General features: G+C 20.6%; 3 protein-coding genes across 6 annotated transcripts; 2 read left to right on the top strand and 1 right to left on the bottom strand.

The window, feature by feature from the left end:
• The first annotated feature begins 250 nt into the window (after positions 1 to 250).
• Positions 251 to 14,783, top strand: LOC107999632 (inner centromere protein A). Of its 4 annotated transcripts, XM_062079357.1 has the most exons (10): positions 251 to 410; positions 6,585 to 6,720; positions 7,087 to 7,261; positions 7,423 to 7,712; positions 7,789 to 7,969; positions 9,413 to 10,017; positions 10,113 to 10,569; positions 11,143 to 11,346; positions 11,431 to 11,539; positions 12,916 to 14,783. In XM_062079357.1, the coding sequence occupies exons 1-10, from the start codon at positions 404 to 406 to the stop codon at positions 14,280 to 14,282; spliced, it is 3,531 nt and encodes a 1,176-aa protein (XP_061935341.1). In that variant the 5' UTR covers positions 251 to 403; the 3' UTR covers positions 14,283 to 14,783. The 4 variants fall into 4 exon arrangements, 2 of the variants coding, with proteins under 2 accessions (XP_061935341.1, XP_061935340.1); XR_009831136.1 differs by lacking the exons at positions 9,413 to 10,017; positions 10,113 to 10,569 and adding an exon at positions 11,987 to 12,062 and having other exon boundaries at positions 12,916 to 12,978; XR_009831137.1 differs by lacking the exons at positions 9,413 to 10,017; positions 10,113 to 10,569 and adding an exon at positions 11,960 to 12,062 and having other exon boundaries at positions 12,916 to 12,978.
• A 714-nt stretch (positions 14,784 to 15,497) lies between these two features.
• On the top strand, positions 15,498 to 21,800 carry LOC107994134 (leucine carboxyl methyltransferase 1). The gene is made up of 4 exons (XM_017050936.3): positions 15,498 to 15,979; positions 16,565 to 16,748; positions 16,838 to 17,189; positions 17,286 to 21,800. The coding sequence occupies exons 1-4, from the start codon at positions 15,770 to 15,772 to the stop codon at positions 17,488 to 17,490; spliced, it is 951 nt and encodes a 316-aa protein (XP_016906425.1). The 5' UTR covers positions 15,498 to 15,769; the 3' UTR covers positions 17,491 to 21,800.
• Positions 19,827 to 23,342, bottom strand: LOC107993296 (very long-chain specific acyl-CoA dehydrogenase, mitochondrial). Its single transcript, XM_062079360.1, has 9 exons — positions 23,207 to 23,342; positions 22,911 to 23,075; positions 22,118 to 22,322; positions 21,790 to 22,008; positions 21,300 to 21,728; positions 20,932 to 21,195; positions 20,518 to 20,874; positions 20,236 to 20,451; positions 19,827 to 20,172 (listed from the first exon to the last, which is right to left on the bottom strand). The coding sequence occupies exons 2-9, from the start codon at positions 22,985 to 22,987 to the stop codon at positions 20,044 to 20,046; spliced, it is 1,896 nt and encodes a 631-aa protein (XP_061935344.1). The 5' UTR covers positions 22,988 to 23,075; positions 23,207 to 23,342; the 3' UTR covers positions 19,827 to 20,043.
• Positions 23,343 to 23,397: the final 55 nt, after the last annotated feature.

Raw genomic sequence — 23,397 nt, 5'->3', positions numbered from 1 at the left:
AAATATATCCAAAAATGGTCAAAAAAATGATCGCGATTTATCAATTTAAAACATTTATCGTTTTAAAATTTAGATTTTAACCAATTGGAGTATTAAAATCACAAGATAATTAATATTATCTCTATATATGTTAAAATAAAAATAATTATAAAATCTATCATATATTTTGTTCATGGTAGTAGTAATAATATCTGCAAAACCTTCAGTCGATAATATAGAATAAGTACTGAGTAATATTAAGAGTGGGGAGAACGATGTAACATGGAAGGAGAGTCACAAGTCGTCACTCGTTTTGTAGCGCTTATGAGGTACTGATGTACCGCTTGTTAGTTGTTAGCGGTCAACAGCAAGTGTTGAGTGTATAAAATCAATCTATTGATAAAGAAATAAAACTTTTAAAACCATGGGTGGTAAGTTGAATTCTTATTTATATATCTTATTTTTTTTTCTTTTATGCATTTTGTTCAAAAGTTACATTCATTGAGAATTCATTTAGGATCTGTGATAATGTTGCCGGTAACCGGTCTTGACCTAATGACCTTCATATGAATTACATCTTCCATAGAGAATGTACAATAACCTCTTAATGCATAAAAACGTGCACATTTTGATTTCATTGTAATCATATAAATTATCGTTTACACTTGAAAAAAACTACTCTCTTATAATATCTGTCTAACAACTTGAATTATATTTATTTCGTCTTGATTTATTTCACAAAAATCGGTCCAATTCGCGCTCAGCTTTACAATATTTTCTTTATACGCATGCGTGAATTTTTTTTCTTTCCAATAGAAACTTGGCGCGAATTTGATATTCTGTACTTTATAATTTTTTTATTATTTATTTTAAAATTGATTATATGTATTAAATTATTATTTTTTTAATAAAGAATATAATTATGTTTTTATATAAGCATAATTAAACAAATATCATATTTTTCTAATTTTTATAAAATATAGACTTTAAATTATAATATTTCAATATTTTAACAAAAGAAACGTTTTTATATATATAATTAATTTATATACTATATTAATATCACATAAAAATTATATTTTAAATTATAAAAGATTATATTTAAATATTGCATCAGCTTAAAATATGAGATATAAACATTAAAATATAAAGATATTTATAAAGATATTTTATTGTTTATGTGTATTCGTTTTTTTATTATTTTTCGTTATAAAAATAAGATTTCTTTTTCATAAAATAAGATAACTGTTGGATTCCTACTAGTTTATTCTTAGCAGTCGGAGGGAGAAATTACGGCTCTTTGCCAAACCTCGTTTCTCTATATTTATTTTGAATCTGATGAAATTTTTTTAACTTAATAAAAAATTTAATTTCTTCTACTATTATTCATATATATGTGTATATATATATATATATTTATTTATTTATTTATTTAAAAGCAAAAAATGTTATTTTTTACGTTTCATTATATTCATTTTAATATAAATATTTATTTTTAGTTTTAATATCTTTTTTTGTATTGTCTAGAATAGAAGATTTAACTAATGATTACTTAATATTAATACATTTATCGATCGACGTGTTATGATGACGTAACTCACAAACCACGATATGTGCTTAAAGAATCTTCATTTGCAAAGAATAAAAAAAATTTAATATCAAATTTTTTTTGGATTTTTTTTATTTAAAATTCAGTTTTATGAAATATATTAGAATACAATTTTTAGAAAAAAAGCATTGCATATGAAGAAATATCATTATAGAAACTTAAAAATAAAACAAAAGTTTAAATCGTTAAGTTCATTGTACGATGATCGACACAAAATAATCGTATACTATTTTTATACACATAGATTCAATCTTGACCTTTGTCTAGAGTGGACAGAATTGTAGATTACAATGTTCGTCTAGAGTTTAGATGCATCTCATGATTTGTAATCGTATTTTTTTATAGAATGAATTTCTAGTTAAATGCGAATCTCTCGTTTTTTTTTATCTTTAATTCTATGTATCGTTTGATCAGAATGTTTTTCACGAAATACACAATGACATTTAATTTAGAGACATTTTTCAATAATATTTGAAAAAAAGAATAAAAGTATGATTTGACAAAATCAAATTTATTATGAATATGAAATTACTGAAAAAATTAATTATATAATTTAAAATAGTAATTATGTAAATTGAACTTAATAAAAATTATTTCTCGAGTCTATACATTTTATACATTCTTGATATTTGATTATAATCTGGTTATGTGATCATTGAATTGAATTTTTTTATTCCATTCCACTCCATTCCATATATTAAAATTCCTATATAATTGTACAAATTTTATATTATAAAACTCTAATGAAACATAATATATCTTGATATTTCGAGAATAATCTAAATTTTTTTGTTCAGTTATTCTTTTTTTAAAATTTCTATTAACTTTCACTGTTTTCTTTTATTTATTTTTTTATTTATTTTTTACAAGTTACGTATAAAATTTTTTTGTATCTATTTTCTATAAATTTCTATAAATATATATCTACTAAATCAAAGAACTTTTCATAAAAATTTTTCGATATCTATATTTACTAATAGACAATTAATTAATTCAACAATTTAAATTTAATTCATTTCACAAATTTTTTTTCCAATTATAGAATTTCATAACAATTCGCAGTTAAATTCATAAAATTAAATTCAAATAATGGATACTAATGATGAAATTCTATTCAATAAATCAATTCATTAAATTAATTTTCATAATTTTAATTGCAAATTATATTTTTTTCGTTAAATTTTTCATTAAGACAAAACAAGATAGAGATTAGAAAGTTGTAAACTAATTTTAGAATTCTAAAAATTTCCAAAAAAAAATTTTAAATAAAAAGATTTTGAGAATAATTTTATTTTTTAAAATTCCAAAAGAATTCTTAAAATTTTAAATCTATAAATCTCAGAAGTATTCAATCAAAAAGATTTGATCTCTAATATCGTAATACGAAAAATTCACATAAATATTCTAATTAAAAGAACTATGTAATCGAGAAAATTACATTTTATGAACATCATACCAAAATAAGCGCAATAATGACAATGGATTATTTGGTTTGTAGAAGAGTACGTGGGAGAAAGTGTCGATTCATAGACGTATGTCTGAAGTATAATTGTATAAGGAAATCTGGTCAGACCTAAGAGACAAGTGCTTGACCTAAGGCAAGCTATATGAATGCATTTTGTACAAACGCGAGGCTGGGTTGCTATTATAAGCTGGCCGGCTTGTATAAATATAAACCTGTGTGGCACAACGACGCCGGCACTCTGCCTCTCGGGTTTCGTCTGCGTATTACAATATACGAGAAGCCGAGGACTACCTTTCTCATACTCAAGATAAATGTTTTTTACCTTGCATATGCTCGACATATCAGAAATAAATAAAAAATCACCATTGCCAAATTTAAAGAACGTTAGAAGCCTTGAAATTTACATGCATCAACTATCTTAGATTTATATATAATTACGAAGTGAATATAACAAATTATAAGAATTTTTTCAACAAATTATAAGATTTTGTTTAAAAAAAATGAATCTAATTTTTATATTTATTATTGTAATTTGATTAAATTTATTTATTTTTGATCAAATAATATAATAATATAATAATAAAAATATCAAGTTAATATGCATTACTTTAATTAATGTTTATAATGTTATGTTAATGTTTCTAAGTATCATATAGAAATAGTAAGTGAATATTAGAAATAACAAAAAATATTCAATATTTTTATTCAATATTAAAATATAAATTTATTTTGTGATATTAATATAATTACACTAAAAATTATTAATAATTATTTATAAATCTAATTATTTATAGTGTACTATATTTTATATTATAGATAAATTTACTGAGAATTATGATAATAATTTAAATAACGTTCAATTTTTAAAAGTTTTTTATTGTTAACTTTGATCATTTTTATAATGTTTTATATAATTATATATATAAATATATATTTATATATTATATAAATAAATTTTACTTAAGATTTATAAAAAAATTCAATACAATTTATGGCATTGTGTTTCAGTGTATGTACCGATAGCAGAAATCCAAGCTTTTCTCCTATATTTATTCTCTTTCTTTCATTGTTCTTTTTATGTTCATGATTTATAGTTCTTTTGCATTCCTTGTATTTAATTTCACTGAGATCTTTGTAATCTACTTTCGTGAAAATTCTCAATTGTAATAGATAAAAAATATTAATAATGATGTTTTATAAATTGGATATTTAAGAAATCACGCGATAAATTACGAAATCCTATCAATGTTACTCACAATAACTCTGAAACGCTATTAAATATTTCATAAATTTGATAACAAACTGTTAGTCTCATAATTTAAATTAATACCAACTAATACTGAAATAGATAATAATTAAAATGACCCTAGAGTTAATAGATTTTATTTCTCTTAGTCCATTTTTTATAAATATTAAAAAGAAATAAAATAATTTTTTTTCATTCAATCACTCTTTGAATTTTTAACATTTAATCATTCAAAAAAATTCGTCAAATAGTAATTATAAGAATAAACTTGTTTATTGCTAATAAAAATCATTTATATATATATATATATATATAAAACTCTATAATAATAATAATAATAATAATAATAATAATAAATTTATAATAAAATTCAGATATAAAAAATAACATTGATAATGGAATTTATATCATAATATAATTAAATATGCAAATTATATTTATTAGTGAATTATATAATAGAATCGATTGATATTATTTTTAATTAATATAATTTAATGTCAATAACTTGGTAATTATTTATTGAAGAAATTTCAATTCATCATATTAAATGACAATATTTTGCGAAAGTATCTCTCTTTTGATTATAATGATAATCTCATAAAATCTACTTAACGCTGGAAACTTAATATCTCATTCAATGTTGATACGTATAATGCTTTCCAGAAACGTGAACGGTATATTTTCAAGGCTTAAGAAGGGGAGAATAATTCTAGAATTATTACGTATATGATTTAATTATATGAAGCTACTTTTCGTTTCATGAAATATGCGTAGTAAATTTTGAATTGATTGAATTTTATTAGCTGTTTTCCTATGTTGATTATGCTTTTAAATGAATATTTTCGAAAAACAATTAATTATTAAATAAGTATTTATAAATCTATTCAAATAATTAATTCGTTAATTAATGCTTCTGTATATATAGAATTATTTCATAGATAGTCTGATATTAATTTCATCCAAATAATTTTTTCTTGAATATGAAGTAGCAAGAAATAAATTAAAAATTTTTTTTATCCTTTATTATAATCCTGTTTTTAAAAAAAATGTGAATGTTAATAATAAATATTTAATAATTTATTGGATAAAATTTAAATATTAATATATTAAAAAATTAAAAATACTTTTTTAAAAAAACTGAAAAGTTGATAACTAATTATCATATAAGAATGTAATAAAATGTTTTTTTTTATAATGTATGTATTAAGTTTTATATTTTCTTTTTATTATTTTGTTAAAATAAAAATACTATTTAGGTAAATAAGTAAAAATATTATTTTTATTATTCAATTAAGAATCGAATTTCTTAAAATTCATCAACTAACTAGAACAAACTAACTATGATGACATTTACGAAATAGAAATAGAAAGGGTTATAAATAAAACGTAACGTTGGATTTCTTATTGCTGAAAAACAAGTTGAACATATTTAAATTTGTCTATTTAGATCAAATGAATCTCTAACATGTGCATCCTCCTCTATTTTTATCGTATTAGAAATTCAAGGCATACTTTCTGTGCTTCTGGAATTAAGTTTAAAATATTTTCTGAAAAATATATATAAATATTATATAAAAAATAATATTTAGGTATTTATTATTTATTTATATAAATATAAATATTAATTTATAATATATATTATAAATATTAATTTATATATGTTATATATGTTAAATATTTGTTAAATATTGTATATAAATATTGTATATATATATATATATATAGATCCCTATATAAGTATAAAAATTAATATAAGTATAAAAAATTGAAAAATTATTCCAATTCGAAGTTATTTTTGTTTTTATGTTATTTATAATTGTATTATATTGTATATATTATATATAATTGTTATTAGATAATTGTTTAAATCATTTTCGGATTTACATAATAATTTCTTTTCTTTAAAAAAATAAATAAAACGTAATAATATCAATAGTACTAGCAGATTTTAGAATATTATTTTTAATATATTATTATTAAAATAGTTATTATTAAATGTATTAAAATGCATTTTTTACTTAATCCAACAATTTTAACTATTTTATTAATAATGTAACATCAAAGAATATTCAAGAATACTTCAATTCGGATTATTTATTTCATGCATGACTTATCAACTTACATACAAAATACAGTGAATAATAAGATATACAAGAAATTTATATTATATTATAAATTTATATGAATATAATTTATATAAATAACTATGAAAAAGTAATATTAATTATTTTTTAACTATTTAACTAATTAATTATTTCTGATAATAATTTAATTTTTATTTTAAGGATATGCCTGGGTTACATTAGCTACCAATGATGCTTATTCTTTGGGAGCTTTAGTTTTGGCACATTCTTTACGTCGAGTTGGTACGAAATATGAATTGGCTGTTTTGATTACTCCTGGAGTAACACAGATAATGAGGTAAGCTAAATTTGAATGATTTTTATTAAGTTGATATTTTTCAGTAGAATAGTGCATGTGTATATTATATATGTGTATATTATAGTGCATTTTATTATATATATATACATATATAATAAAAGAAAAAATTCAACAAATATTTAAAAAAAAAAAAGATTGTAAATGTATTTATATATTATTCATATTATAAATTAAATGCAATTTATAATTTATAATAATATAATAAAATTTTATAATAAATATTTATAATAAATATTTATAATAAATATTATAATAATTTTATAATAAATATAAAAATATTCATATTTTTATATTTTTATATTATTATTATTATACAACTAAAATATTAATTTCAATTGTATTTAGGGAAAAACTTTTAGGAATCTTTTCTGTAGTAATGGAAGTAAATGTACTTGATTCAAAAGATGAAGCTAATTTGGCACTTTTAGCTAGACCAGAATTAGGTATTACATTCACCAAACTTCATTGCTGGAGATTGATTCAATATGAAAAGTGTGTATTTCTTGATGCAGATACACTTGTAAGTTTATAAAATAATATATTTTAATCATAAAATTTATTTGTATTTTTAAAAAGAATTTTGAGTTTTTTAATTTCAATTTTAATTTTAATTTATTTTTAAAACAATTTATTTTTAAAACAATTTTGAATTTTTTAATTTGTATATTGCTTATATTTTAGGTTGTTAGAAATTGTGATGAACTATTTGAAAGAGAAGAACTATCTGCTGCTCCTGATGTGGGTTGGCCTGATTGTTTTAATTCTGGTGTATTTGTATATAGACCATCTCAACAAACTTTCGCTTCTATTACTGCATTTGCTGCTGCTAAAGGTTCATTTGATGGTGGTGATCAAGGATTATTGAATATGTATTTCAGTGATTGGGCTAGAAAAGATATTTCTAAACATTTACCATTTATTTATAATATGTGTTCTACTGCTACATATTCTTATCTACCTGCATTCAAGCAGTAAGAAAATATATTTGTTATTAATATAAAGAATAACATAAATAAGAATAAAATAATAATATATATTGCTTGTTAGGTTTGGAGATGATGTTAGAATAATTCATTTTATTGGTATTACAAAACCATGGTTACAGTATTTTGATACATTAACTGGTGTTGTTCAACCACCAATGGGTTCTACACACTTGCAACCATTATTACAATTGTGGTGGAACATATTTTGTGAAAAAGTCCATTCTCAATTATCACCTGTAATGGTGAGTTATTTAAAAAATCTTTTCTTAATCTTATTTTAATTTTATAATTAATTTAATAAATCTTTCTTAATTTATAATGTCAGTGAGTTTAATATATAATTTATAAATGTTTAAAATTATAGAATTTAATATTTATATAATATTCTCAAATTTTTTTAATTTTTAATTTTTTTTTATTTTTTTATATGTTTCACTATATTAAGAAAACAGGTAAGGTTTATGCTATATTATGCTTTTATATATTGCTCTTGTTAAAGTATCATATTATTTATATTGTAAACACATTCTGAATAGAAATATTATAGATACATTTTAAAAAATCATGCATTATTATATCTAAATATGCTTAATAAAATAGAGTTAAAATTGTACATATTGTACATAATAAAAATGTATTATTATAATGTATATAAAAATTAATGTTTTATAATATTAATAAGTATTTAAGAGATTAATATTAATAAGTAATTATGAGATTTTTGAAAAATTTAATTTTCTAATCTTTATTAATCCTTTAGTTTTAGAAATTTTAAATTTTTAAAATTTGATGTGCATGTAACTATTTCAAATAGAATTTCACATAGAATTAGAAATAAATATTTGATCATTGATTTAAGAATTAATACTTATAAATAATTATGCAATATTTTTATTACAAATATATTATTACATTTATTTTTATTAATTAAAAATAGTATTATTAAAATATATTTATAATTTTTCATATTAATATATTTTTCAATATTTAAATATTAATAGCTGAATTAAACTAATATATGTGTGTATATATTATATATATATATATATATATATATATATATATATATATATATATTTATGTATATATATATATATTTATGTATATATATATATATGTATATGTATATGTATATGTATATATATATATATATATGTACATTTATATAAATATATATAAAAATATATATAAATATATATTAAAAAAGTTATGTTTGTAGAATATCATTAAATGTTATAAATTGTCGAAATATTACAGCTATTAGTATATTTTAACTTCATTTTTTTTTGTAATCTTTTTTTAGAGCAGTGTCCATTTTTTCTCTCCCTTCATATATATATTTGTAACATTTACTATTTTCTTTTATGAATAAATAAATAAATATATATATATCTTATATAATTATTGTAATGATTGCAATAGTTTTCTAACTTGTATTAGAATGTAAATATTACATATAAATTATATTTTATTTTTTTATTTAAAAAAATAAAATACATATACGAATACATAAAAGATAAATAAACATATAAATTTTTAACTATACAAAAAATTATTCTATAATTACTGTTCAATACTATTTTTTATTAAATTTAATATTAGAAAAATGGACACTTAAGTTAAGTTAGTTTTCCCACTAACCAATTGAATGTGCATTTTTCTGTTTTGGCATGATGCTTGTATAGGCTACCAGCACATTGGCACCAATTTGGCACGAATTTTCTCCTATGTTTTTTGAATCCTATGTTCCAAAAAATCCTATTTGTACAGACATACAAGACAAAACGCAAAATGATATATATCTAGAACCACCAGATTTCTCAGAGTTTCAAGATCCGTGGGAAAATTATTATGTACAAAATAATTCAATTATTTATAAAACAGAAAATAATGAAAGACAGTATTATTCTGTAAACAGCAATTCTTCACCTGTATCTGTATTAAATGATCAATTTAATTATTTAAAACCTGTTCAACAGACTCATAAATCATCTTTAAAATATAATAGAGAATTACAGCATAATCAACAATACAATGAACCTATTTTTTCTTTACATACTCAATATCATCAAAATCAAGAACAATCTAATCAGTTTATTAATAAAATTGAAAAACGACATTCATTTTCTAATTCCAATGATACAACTATTTTAAATATACAGCCAAATTATTTTCAACTTGAACACAATATAAAAAAATATATACCTGTACATAATTATATACAAAATCATCATTCTAGTGAATATCAACATAAATCTGTCGACTATCAATATAATTCTCAAAATACTTGCAATAATAATAATAATAATAATAATAATAATAATAATAATAACAATAATAATAACAACAACAACAACAACAACAACACAACAACTACAATAACAACAACAATAATAATAATATATTATCAAAAGAAACAAAACAACAACATATTAATTATGAACAAACTTATCAACAGTCTTCTAATAATAATAATAAATCATTGTCAGAAGAAATAAAACATCCACATAAACTTTATAATAATCATCATGATGATCATTATCAAATGCTTGATAATATAAATAATAAACAACATCATGAACAAAAAAATCAAACTTGCGATTCTCTAGATGTCAATATTATTCATGATCAACATTATATTATGCTAAATAATATAACTTATCAGAATAATGCTTTAATTAAACAAAATATTGAACAAAATGAAAATATGAACGTTACAGACAAACAAACATGCACACTAATATCTACTAGTCCTCATCCTGATTCCAAACCTTGTATAGATTTCCACAATGTAGCAACGCAATCTGATCCACATATAATGGATGATCTAAATAATTCAAATGTAAGTAATTATTCCCACATATTTTTTTTTAATTTAAAATTAAAATTTATTTTTTATTGTTTTTTAGAAAATTTTATTTATATTTTTTAAAAATCATTTATTGTATTGCTTTAGCACTTGCATTGTAATTTTAAATATATTGCTTATATATTTAGTAGTTTTTGGGACATTACTTGCAGCTTTAGTATAGTTGCCTAAATTTTTTTTATTATATATTTTTACAATACTAATATTATTAGTACAAGTTTAGTTTCTTCTATATTATTCCATATTCTATATTATAATAAAGAAAAGAAATGATTTTAGAAAATAATAATTGTTAAAAATAACTTTATAATTTTATGATTTTATATGATCTATTTTTATTATTGTGTTATTAAATTTATGTGTTGTTTCATGTTTGTGGTATATGCATTATATGTATATAGAGTCTCATTATTAGATATGACAATCATGTAAGGTAATTTTTTATGAGTGTATATTAATAATTCTAATCTATATTCTTATATTTTATATTCTTAATTTTATTATATTACAAATTTTTAAATAGAACAACTTTTTTTGATTTTATAGGCTGGTCTTGCTGGTGCCTTGGCTCAAATGACATTAGGTGAACCCAGAAGCTCTGAACAAATTGCATTAGAAGAACATATGAGAAAACAAAGTTGGGAACAAGGTCAAATAGACTATATGGGTCGAGATAGTTTTGATAATATTTGGAAAAAAATTTGTGAAACTCTTGCTCTTGCACCTCCACGATTACCATCTCCTCCTAAAGTAATTAATTGATTAATACATAATTAATATGTAATAAATCAAAATAAAATTTATTCAAAAATATATCTATAATATATGATTTAGGAAATACGAAAATCTGTCAAAAATAAAATTGATGAAACTGATGAATTTATTAAATCTGCTGAAACTACTCAATTTATTAAATCTACAAATGAAGTGGATAAAAGAACCGGTATGTATTATATTATTTCTTATAAATATTTTATACAAAAATTATTTAATTAAAAATAATAAAAAAAAATAATTTTTAAAGTTAATAAATTTTTATTCTATAATAATTATAATTATTATATAAAAGCAGGAAAAATTCAAAATATTGGTTTCATATAATAAAATCTTTTGATAATATAAATTGTATACATACAAAATTAAAAATTAAAGTGCTCGTAATGCAAAGCCATTAATTAACTGTTTTTATAAAGATGCTTTGCGATTTTATTTTCTCCCTATTCCCTGTTAATACAGCATGTGGCATTTACACCTATGGAGATTTTTATAGGAATTTAATTTGAACACAATCAAATTGTATTTAATAATATATGCAAAATTTCGACATAATTTAAACAAATGAAACAATATGTTTTTTATACAGTTTATCAAGTTTAAGTGTTTGAAACAGGAACGGAGGACAGCAACTAACAGATCCTGGCGCCATAGCATTGCTACGTCTTGTAATGTCATTTTGCTTTAATGGGGTAAATATTTTGAGAACTCGCATCATCATAAATTCGCGAATTTTAAATAAATTAAAAGAGTTTGTGATATATAACTAAACAAGCACATTTATATGTTAAAACTTGCATCATAAAAATTATATCATTTTATAATAAATCATATTTTTTATAATATTCTAATATTATATATGATTTTAATTTCTTTAATTTATAAGTTAAAGAAATGTAAAACATAAAATTTTATAAATATAATTTTTTTCTGAAATTATTCTTTGATAAATTTTTTTAAATTCTCTAGAATAATTTATAAAAAATGTTTTGTGATTTTGTATTGTATATATGTGATTTATTTATATTAATAACAAAAGTATCTTAAGCTTGCTATATATTTAATATTGCACTAAAAATTAAAATAATAATTATTATGTGCATGATATTTCTATTATCATTTTTTTTATCATTGCATTTCTAAGCTTCTATAATGCAATAAAAATACTAATTTTATATTCCATATGCTTTAAATTAATTTAAAATATCTGGTATATTAAACAGTATTTTATAAGAGCACTTTTGTTATAACAATTTCATTCATAATCATCATCCTTTATAGAATTAAAATTAAAATTATTTTTCATATCTTATATATTAAAAAAATAACTAAACACATAAAATATTATTTATAAATATCATATTTCTAATATTTTATACATCATTTTTATATTAATGTAGAATTCATTTTTATTAAATATTAATAATAATTTTTATTAAATATTATTAAGACAATAAAATTTAAATGTCAGCAAGAAATATATTAAATTGCATTTCTAAATTGTTATATACATGTAAATATAATATAATTTTTTTCTTTATTTAGCTCAAACAAACAGTCATACTGAAGAACAATCTCTAGTTAATAATGTTCCTACCACAAATGTACCTAAATTATTGGAAGATCAAAAGAATGAAGATGATATTTCAAGAGAATCACAAAATGATACATTTATAGATTCTCCTGCAACAAATTTTTCTCTACAAACATCTCATGAAGAAATAACAAAACATAATACAACTGAATTATTAAATAAAATTTCACAACAGGCTAATGTACCTATAGTATCATTTGATTTAAATCAATCTTGTTCAATTGGAGAACAGAAAATAATAATTTCAACAAAAGAACTAGAAAATAAATTACAACAGAATAAAGATCTTAAAATTATTATAGATAATCAAATGATTCATCAAATGAATCAACTAGATATTAGAGATGAAAAATATGCAAAAGAATTATTAACTGCATCTCAAATTTTAACAGTTAGCCCTGTTCCAATTCAAGTTGCAGAATCTGTATTACAAATGGAATTAAAAGAATCTGTATTAGATTCTCAAATAATATCGCAAAAAGCTCTTTCTTCTACAATTACACCAATTCATTTAACAGAAACAGAAAATAAAATGCATATTAATGATTCAAAACTTCAAATAGAAAATAAAGAGAAATTAAATTTAGATAATACCATAAATGTAAAAAGTATTGATGCTATCAATAAATTAAGCAAATTGTCAATAAAACCAAAACAAACTTCACAAATCTCATTGACAGTAAAACAAATTCAACCTCAATTTGAAGAAATTGAACCTACATTATCTTCAAATAGCTTTGAAATATCAGAGAAATTAATGCAAAAACAAACAGAACAACAAAGAAAAAGTGAATATTATATAAAAGAAACAATGAAATTAAATGAAATAGGATCAGAATATGAAACCAATAAAATATTAAACAAAACTCCAGTTAAACCTTTAAGAATAAAAGAATTAAATTCACCTTCAACAAGTATTAAAGAAATTGGACAATTTGATTCAATAAGTCAAAAAAAATTAATAAAAAAGATAGTAAAAAAATCTACAGAAAAATCAGTATCAGTAGGGGAACTTGTAAAAGCAAATGATGGTGATACTGAAAAAAAAGTAACAAAAAAAATAGTAAAAAAGAAAAAATTAAAATCAGAAGAAGGAATAGATGATAATACAGTAGACAGCAATTCTTTTAATAAACAAAAAAAGACTTTAAAAATTGTTAAAAAAGGTATAAAATCATCACAAAGAACTTCTACTGATACTACTGTTTCTGAAATTCCAACATCTAGTATTTCTGACTTAACTTCAGTTCCATCTAAAAGAAAAGTGAAAACTATAGCTGCAAAATCGATTAATACCGAAAAATCAGATATAGAATAGTAATTATACCATAAAAACTGACAATAATTATTTAAATATTTTACATGAAAGTTTAAAAATTCTATAAAAAGCTATAAAAAGAATAAAAGGTGATACTCACTAGTCTTTTCTAATTTTTTATACATTATAATATATGTTAAATAGTATCACCTACAGATTTGATATTTGAATATTTTGAAATTTTGTTAAATATCATTATATTTTAATATAATATTTTGTTTTATAATTTATATATATTTTATTATATTACATAAGTCCTTTTTTTAATTATGTCAGTACTAAATAAAACTTTTTTATATTACATCCCTATCTATTTGTTTGCATATATTGAAATGAAATACAATTGAAATAATAATTTTTTGTATAATTATTATATTGATATATATTATTTTAATGTGTCTTAACTAATTTTTTACTCGTATATTAGCTTCAATTTATTTAATAACATATGTATGAGTAGCTGTGATTGATTAACTTAAAATATACATTATTTTAATAAAAGTGCACAAAAAATATCTTTACAGAACAAGTAATCAAAAAATGTTATAAAGAATAATTATATATTTATACATTTTATATATATCAATTTGTATCTATATTTATACATATACATATAACATATATAATATACAATCATTTTATCATCACATAAATTTTTAAAAACAATTTAAAAAATTGTCAGACATTTGTGTTTAAATACATTTATTAAAATCAAAAAATATATAGTTTTATTTATTATCATTTAAAAATAATCCATTTTAATTTATAAACAAAATTTAATAATTAAATATAATTAAGTATATCATATTGTATCATTTTATTATTTTATTATATTTAATTTTATGATAAATAAATAATGAAATTATATATTTTTTTGTTTAATGCATTATTATATAGAAATGTATTTTTTTGATTAATTTACAAATCTAATTTATTTAATATTAATTATAATTATATTAATTTTATTTTTTACTTTTTTTTCAATTTTCCGAAAACATTTGAACTCATTTATTATTATAATTATAATCTTTTATTACAATTATTATAATTTTATTGATCAATTTAATATGATTAATTTAATTGATAATTGATAATGTATAATAAATATAATTTTAATTTTAATAATAATAAATATAATTATTATCATATATAATAATATATAATATAATATAATTAATAAAAGTTGGAAGTTAAAATAAATTACAAATAACAATAATTTATACTAAAATATATTAATGTTTTATACGCATAAAATTTATTACGTATTAAAATACTGGTTAGGGAATATACCTATTGTCAGATAACCCGCACAGCACGCGCAAGCTTGCGCCGCAAGTAGATGCGATGCGAGTCTACGGCAGTCTCCATATAGTCTTAAGCAGTATGGTCGCTTGTACAGTTTTCTATGAGTGACAAGTAACGGTTTCTACATTAAGAAAACTTTGAATAATGATTTATCATAACTGAAGTGAACCGAAATTGGTGTAATGATCAAAGATATGGCTGATGATGAGGCCATACAGGCCACTAATGATGATGCAAGTGAGTGTAAAAGATATGCTGTGCAACTTAGTTACTGGTCCGATCCATTTATCAACTTTTTCGTAAAACAAACTGGTCGAAAAGCACCTGAAATCAATCGCGGTTACTATGCGAGAGTAAAAGGAATTGAAGTGTTCGTTGACAAATTCCTTAAGGTATGTACTAGTTTTTTTTCCTTTAGATTTCGATTTCGTTTTTGCATCTTCAAAATTGGCATAACCTAGAACATGATAGAAACAATCCGGGATACAGCTGATTTGAGTAGCAAAGGACATGCAATGCCGGAAACCTTGACCTGGCCGAGGCCCTGTCCTAATTTCCGAAGTCCTCCTTTTATCACGAAACAATAAAATAGGTCAATCTTATATATATCTTGGATATTTTATATAGAAATAACAAACAATTGAAAGTGCACTATATTTTTAAATGATTTTTAAAATTTTTTTAATTAACAAAAGATGAAAAAAAGTGTTTTAATTATTTATGTTTCAAATATAATGAGCAAATAAAACTGAAGCATAATGTATACATACTTTCATATTAGTATTTATAAATTTTTATAATTGCTAATTAATTTAATTTATATAAAAAAGAATGCATTAAAATATAGAATAAATTTTATATTTATTATTTTAATTTTATATTTAAATAAAAATAAATATATAGATAAATTTATTTGTTTAATAAAATACAAATAAAATTTTTTATTATATAAATAAAATTAATTTGTGATAATATAGCTATCTGGTGAAGAAGGACAAATTATAAACTTGGGTGCTGGATTTGATACACTTTATTGGAGACTTAAGGAAACAGGAAAGAGTCCAGCAAATTTTATAGAACTTGATTTTCCTAGCATTACTGCTAGAAAATGTTATCACATCAAAAAACATAAACAATTGATAGATATGTTAAATACAGAAGGTACATAATTATAATATTAAATTCTAATTAATTCTATAATTTTTCTATCTTTATACATAAATTTTTATTAATTAAAATTTATTTTGCAGATGGAGAAATTAGGTTTTCAACAACAGATCTACATGCTGCCAATTATCATTTGGTGGGAATAGATCTGCGGCACATATCTGAACTTATTAATAAATTAACACAAGCAGAAGTTAATTTTAATCTTCCAACTATGTTCCTTGCAGAATGTGTTTTAGTATACATAGACACTAGTGCAGCTTCTGCATTGTTAAAATGGCTTGCTGGAAAATTTCCAAATAGTATTTTTGTTAATTATGAACAAGTGAACATGAAAGATAAATTTGGTCAAGTTATGTTATCCAATTTACGTAGTCGTGGATGTTTGTTAGCAGGTGTAGAAGATTGTGAATCTTTGGAAACTCAACAAAGACGGTATATCTTTTTTTATGTTTATTTTTTAGAAGCAATAAGAATTTATTATATAAATAAATATTATATAAATTATATAAATAAAATTATATATTTCAGTTTTATAATAAACAGTTGGGAAGGCTCTAATGCATGGACAATGGTAGAAGTCTATGATTCACTGCCTCAAGATGATCGTAGTCGAATCGAACATATAGAAATGTTGGATGAGCGAGAACTTTTAGTTCAATTATTGCAACATTATTGTATCTCAGTTGCTTGGAATGGACAAACATTTAAAAATTTGTCTATAGCACAGGGTTAGCTTTTCTAACTCTTATAAGTTACTCCAGGTAGTGATATTGTGTCATTAAAAATCTTTAAGCTTATAAGTACATATGTAGTAACTAATGATACAAAATCATTGTTTATTATTAAAATGAATAAGTTTTAATCATAAATTTATGGTATAGATTATTATAATGTATTTGCTTTATGATAATATAATTTTTTTCATTATATAGATATTTCATATATCCTTAAAATATTGTGAAGAAATAATTTATAGAACTATATAATGACGACTTACAAAAATTAATTTTAATTAATTTTATTTGATAATAATCTTTAGTTTATAAATATTATGACTATGATATTAAATAATATTATTGAAATTTTAAAGTTCTTTCATATTTTTTGAGCAACTAAATATAATCTAACATTAAAAAATACAAAGTTTCTATTGTGTAATATTTCTTTAATTTCTTAAAATTTTATCTTATACTTTCTGTAAAATTAATTTTCTAATTTAAAACTAATTTCAGCATTAACAATTTTGTTTTCCTATATTATTTACTACTTTGTACTTGGAAGCTTTTATATATTTACATTTATAAATTTCCTACTAAACCGTAACTTTAAATAATATTATAAATTATTGATTAGTTCTATATATGCAGTTTCTTATGAAAATAATAAATACAACGAAAGAGTGATTTCACTTAAACATGAAAAAAAAATAACATACATTTTGAAAATTATTTTTAAAATGTTCATTTTTAAAATATATTTTATAAATGTTCATTTATATAAATTTAAGATTTAATTAAAATACAATTGCTGTACATTTACAAAACAACATTTAAAACAATCATTTAGATTATTAAAAAATGCAGAAAATTAAATTTTCATTGTTATTATTTTCGTAAAAATATAATAGATAGACAAATTATAAAAATGTAAAAAAAAAATAACATTATCATTAAAAAAATGTCATGAAAAATTAATACATCAATTATATAATATTTAAATCAATTTTTTAATGAATTCAATTGATTCATGAAATTATTCAGAACAATATTAAATATAATTTAATATGAACAATGTTATTTTCTTATAAAAAAATTTCAGTTTGAAATTTCCAGTTATGAAAAGCAAATTAATATTATAGAAGAAAATTTATGGAATAAACATGATATTAAAAAATTGTTATATTAATGATTAATCGTGAAATCGTTCTTTGTTTCTATATTTTAATACATTGATTCTTATTTAATTTTAATTATTCTTTTTTTATTCGTGATATAATATATTTACTGATATTCTTATAAAGGCTTATTAGACCATAAGGTATAGTACATAGGGAAAACACAAATATATTACAGATTGTGAATTCATGTTATGGAATTCATATGTTTTTAAAGATAAAATTACATACCTGGAGTAACATAAATATCAAGAAATAATCTAATATTCTATTTTTCTGAAAAGTTATGAATTACAGTTATATCTGTCCACAATGGTAAATTCTTTCCAATTTCATGTTTTAACATTTAATAATAAAATCATACCTCATCATAATAATTTCATGCCATCTTATTTACGTTTGAATAATATTTATTATATATGTTAAATACTTAACAACTTAAAGTTTGAGACTCAAATTAATCATTAATTATTATAAATTGGAGAAAAACACTGCCAATGTATAGTTACAAAATCTTAACAACATATTTATTATCAAATTGTATTATTTATCTATAAAATTTTACATATTAGACAAATTAATAGGCATGATATATTATTTTAATTTTTATACTTCAATATTATCAAAATTATATAATCAATAATAACTTTTTCTTTTTTTCATACATTATATAAAAAAAGAATTAATGGTTTGATTCTCAAACTTAAGTACATTTCTCATAATAATGAGATATGCAATTTTGTTTTTGCATGTACTTCATTTCACTTCACTTAATGTTATTAATGTCTTATATGGATGCTGTAAAAGTTAAATCATACAATGGCTATATTCTATGTGCTTCCATATTATAGACAGATAAAAAAATTGTCAAAAAATATATTCTTACCTTTATGTATTGTTGTGATATTGTTAAATTGTGCATTTATATTACAATTAAATGAAGATAATCGAAGATTAATATTAATTATAAATTAAAATACCATAGTATTTTTTTTTTATATATAGAGTATTATCAAACATTTTGAAATGTATGATAAAAAGAAATTCTATACTTACATTTAATTTATTATATAAATAATTACACAAGCTACTATATATTATTTTATTTCTTAAACATTCAATTCACCATTTTGTGAGATTCAATGAAAAATAAACAGCATCTACTTTCATGTGTATATTTTTTATATAAGTTTATTTATATCTATTTCGTATAAAAAATTTTAATTTTGTTACAAAACTATTAAACTTTAATATTACATCTTAATTCATATTAAAATATTTTATGCATTTAAAATTCATATATTTAAAATTATTGTAATATTAATTATATTGTTTTAAGTAAATAATTTACAATTCTATGTTTATTTATTAGTTATTTGATTGATTTTATTATTAAAAGCCTAATGGATTTAATTGAACACATCCACCAACATCGCACATATTCTTTGAAATTTTACTTAAGTTATTAAATATATTCAATTTTTTATTAAATTTTAAATTATTATTCACACGATTAGTTGCCTATAATAAAATAATATTTATTAAAAACAAAAATAAATTGAAGTTAATTTTAAGTATATTTACTTCATTGCACCAAGTTTCTGCCATAAGAAGTTCATGTTCCATATTTGGAAGATTTTTGTTTGCAGATGTAGATGCTCTGCTTAATATAATAGCCATAGTATATATATCAAATGCTGCTTGAGCTAGTCTGTTAAGAATAAATTGTTGCTCCACAATATTTTTTGGTCCATATTTAATAATAGCACCTTCTACTATTTGACCAAAAGTTTCTATGCTCTATAAATAATTATTTATAAATCAATAATTAATTATTAATATCGATTATTATAAACTAATATAAACCTTAGCACATAATGTAGCACTACTGTGTAATCTGGGATGAACTAATTGAATAAGATTACGTGTTGATGAAAATCCAATTGTTCGCATTGCTCTTTTGCTTAATTCTTCAAATATTAATCCTAAATTGATAGTAGAAATCTTAATTGCTGACATTAATTGTTGCAAATGAATTCCTGCATGTTGAAGTCCAGAAAGTACAACAAAAATACGAAGAATATCATTAGTTCCTTCAAAAATTCTAAAAATACGTAAATCTCGCATAACTCGTTCAAGACCTGTATCTTTCATATATGCCATTCCACCTAATATTTGCATAGTTTCATCACAAACCCACCATGCAGCTTCTGATGCAAAACACTAGAACAATTATTTTAAAATAATGATATGAACTTTATTTTTTTAAATTAATCTTACTTTAGAAATTGCAGCTTCTAAATAATAATCTTGACTTCCATAATCCATATTAGCTGCAATTGAATATGCAAGGCTTTCAGTTATATATTGTAACATTGCCATACGACCTAATTTTTCTTGAATACTTCCATAATAATCTATTGTATGTCCAAATTGTACTCGTTGCGTTGCATGTTCAACTGCTTTTTTAATACAGTAACGCATAGTTCCAGAAAGAGCAGCAGCCATACCAAATCGACCATTATTTAAAACATTCATTGCAACCTAATAAAATACATTGAATATCCATTAATATACATTAAATACATTAAAATATATTGAATATCCTTTTAAATTTTTTATAATTTTTTATGTAAACAAATTGATACCGAAAAACCTTGTCCTTCGCCCTTTATAATATTTTCTGCTGGTATTTTAACATTTTCAAAATGTATTTCTGTTGTATTGCTACATTTAATACCCATTTTTTTTTCTGGTGGTCCACTTATTACACCACCAAAAGATCTTTCAACAATAAATGCTGTAATTTTATCTTTAATTTTACCAGTTTTTAAATCTTGTACAGGAACTTGAGCAAAAACTGTCATTATTTCTGCTAAACCACCATTTGATATCCAAATTTTATTGCCATTTAAAATATAATGTGAACCATCTGCAGATTTTATTGCACGAGAACGAATTGAACTAGCATCTGAACCACTACTTGGTTCTGTGAGACAAAATGCTGCATAATCACCATTGCAAACTCTTGGAAGATATTTTTCTTTTTGTTCTGGTGTACCATATAAAAGTATTGCCTACATAAATTAAATTGAATTATATTTATGTAAAATATTCTATGTATAAATAAAAATATACCTTGAATCCTATACTTTGATGTGCACCTAAAGTGATACCAATACCTAAATCATTATATCCACATATTTCAACACATCTGCTGTATTGAGTATTATTTAATCCTAATCCACCATATTTCTGAGGAACTTGAAGACAAAATACTCCAAGTTCCCACATCGATTGTAAAGTTTTCTCATCTATTGATGCATTATCATCATTTTTCATTGGATCATTTATTTTCTTTAAACAAAAATTTAAATCAATTAAATAATAATCAATTAATAATAAATTGCAATTATAAATTTAAAAAAAAAGATTTTTCATTCATTTCTTATTATAATTTTATTACCTCAAAAAATTTTTCCATAGGATCAATTAATAATCTTAATGTATCATTTTGTTCTTCAGTTAACACTTCTGGAAATGGAAATATTTGACTGGTCTCTAATTGACTAATAAAAATATTCTTTACAAAAGATTGATATTTTATAGCTGTATTTTTTTCTGTTTTTTCTTCTGCTATGTTTTTTACAATAGCTTGAGTAGCTAAACATCTAAAAAATATCACATTTTTGATCATTTTTTTAAATTTAATTCTAAATTATAGAATATTAAAAGAATTTTATATGATATTTTTTATATAAAATCTATATTTTTATATTTAAAAATAAATCATTATTCATTTTTTTACATATTATATCTATTTACTTCATTTTAAATATAATTGTTTATAAATACATATTACAGTTTTATATATGTATCTTATATTACATATTATTTATTATCAAATTATCATTGTATCAATTTATACAAAATGTATAATTTGCATATATGTATAAATATATATAATTGTTTAAAGTCCATACATACATATATATATATATATATGTATAAATCATACACACATATGTTAAAATAATGCAAAACAATATATTTATTTTACTAAGCAAGTATTTGAAAAACGAATTTGTAAATTCGTATATAACAATAATAATTTAATTAATAAAAATAATTTTTATTAATTATTTAAAAAAAAAATTTTGAATATCATTACATATATAAATGAAATAATTTTGTTAACTATTATGCGATATAATACAAATTATACAATTATAATTAATAATAATAATAAAATACTTTACCTTATATTCATGTGTTTGTTCATGATTTTGATAAAATTTTGCGATTTTAATTGAATATAATTTGTAATTCGTAACATTTTTAAGAATTTATAATATACAAATTTGATTAAAAATATATATATATATAATAAAATAATTTTATTATTTGTATATTTTAAAATAAAACTAAAATAAATAAAAAATAATATATTTTATATTTTTAAGAAATTAAAACAAGAATTTTTAATTTTTCAATATTAGTATTACAAAAAGAGAACTATGTATACTTAAAAAGACAGTGTTTTTTATGTATTTACCTATAATATAGAAATGCATATAACTAACTATACAATAATAGCTAATTTAAATTATTTTATATATATATAATAATATATATATACATTTATTTTATAATTATATTCATATTTTTATATTTTAATTGATTATTTACGAATTATTACAGATATATTTACAAAAATATTTTATATGTAATTAATATATTGATATT

This window comes from Apis cerana, linkage group LG9 (assembly GCF_029169275.1).
Source record: "Apis cerana isolate GH-2021 linkage group LG9, AcerK_1.0, whole genome shotgun sequence".
NCBI classification, from domain to species: domain Eukaryota; kingdom Metazoa; phylum Arthropoda; class Insecta; order Hymenoptera; family Apidae; genus Apis; species Apis cerana.
Note: the sequence above shows the minus strand (reverse complement) of the source record. Positions and strands in the feature narration are given on the sequence as shown.

What these genes read in the sequence shown, in the direction of transcription:
- LOC107999632 (XM_062079357.1), top strand. An exon ending in TATAATTCTCAAAATACTTG is followed by an intron (nt 10,018 to 10,112) that starts CAATAATAATAA and finishes CTACAATAACAA; the next exon opens with CAACAATAATAATAATATAT. An exon ending in GATTACCATCTCCTCCTAAA is followed by an intron (nt 11,347 to 11,430) that starts GTAATTAATTGA and finishes TATATGATTTAG; the next exon opens with GAAATACGAAAATCTGTCAA.
- LOC107994134 (XM_017050936.3), top strand. Translation starts at nt 15,770, where the DNA reads ATGATCAAAGATATGGCTGATGATGAGGCCATACAGGCCACTAATGAT. An exon ending in TCGTTGACAAATTCCTTAAG is followed by an intron (nt 15,980 to 16,564) that starts GTATGTACTAGT and finishes GTGATAATATAG; the next exon opens with CTATCTGGTGAAGAAGGACA. An exon ending in AGATATGTTAAATACAGAAG is followed by an intron (nt 16,749 to 16,837) that starts GTACATAATTAT and finishes TTTATTTTGCAG; the next exon opens with ATGGAGAAATTAGGTTTTCA.
- LOC107993296 (XM_062079360.1), bottom strand. Translation starts at nt 22,987, where the DNA reads ATGTTACGAATTACAAATTATATTCAATTAAAATCGCAAAATTTTATC. An exon ending in CTATGGAAAAATTTTTTGAG is followed by an intron (nt 22,009 to 22,117) that starts GTAATAAAATTA and finishes TTTTGTTTAAAG; the next exon opens with AAAATAAATGATCCAATGAA. An exon ending in TAGAAGCTGCAATTTCTAAA is followed by an intron (nt 20,875 to 20,931) that starts GTAAGATTAATT and finishes TAATTGTTCTAG; the next exon opens with TGTTTTGCATCAGAAGCTGC.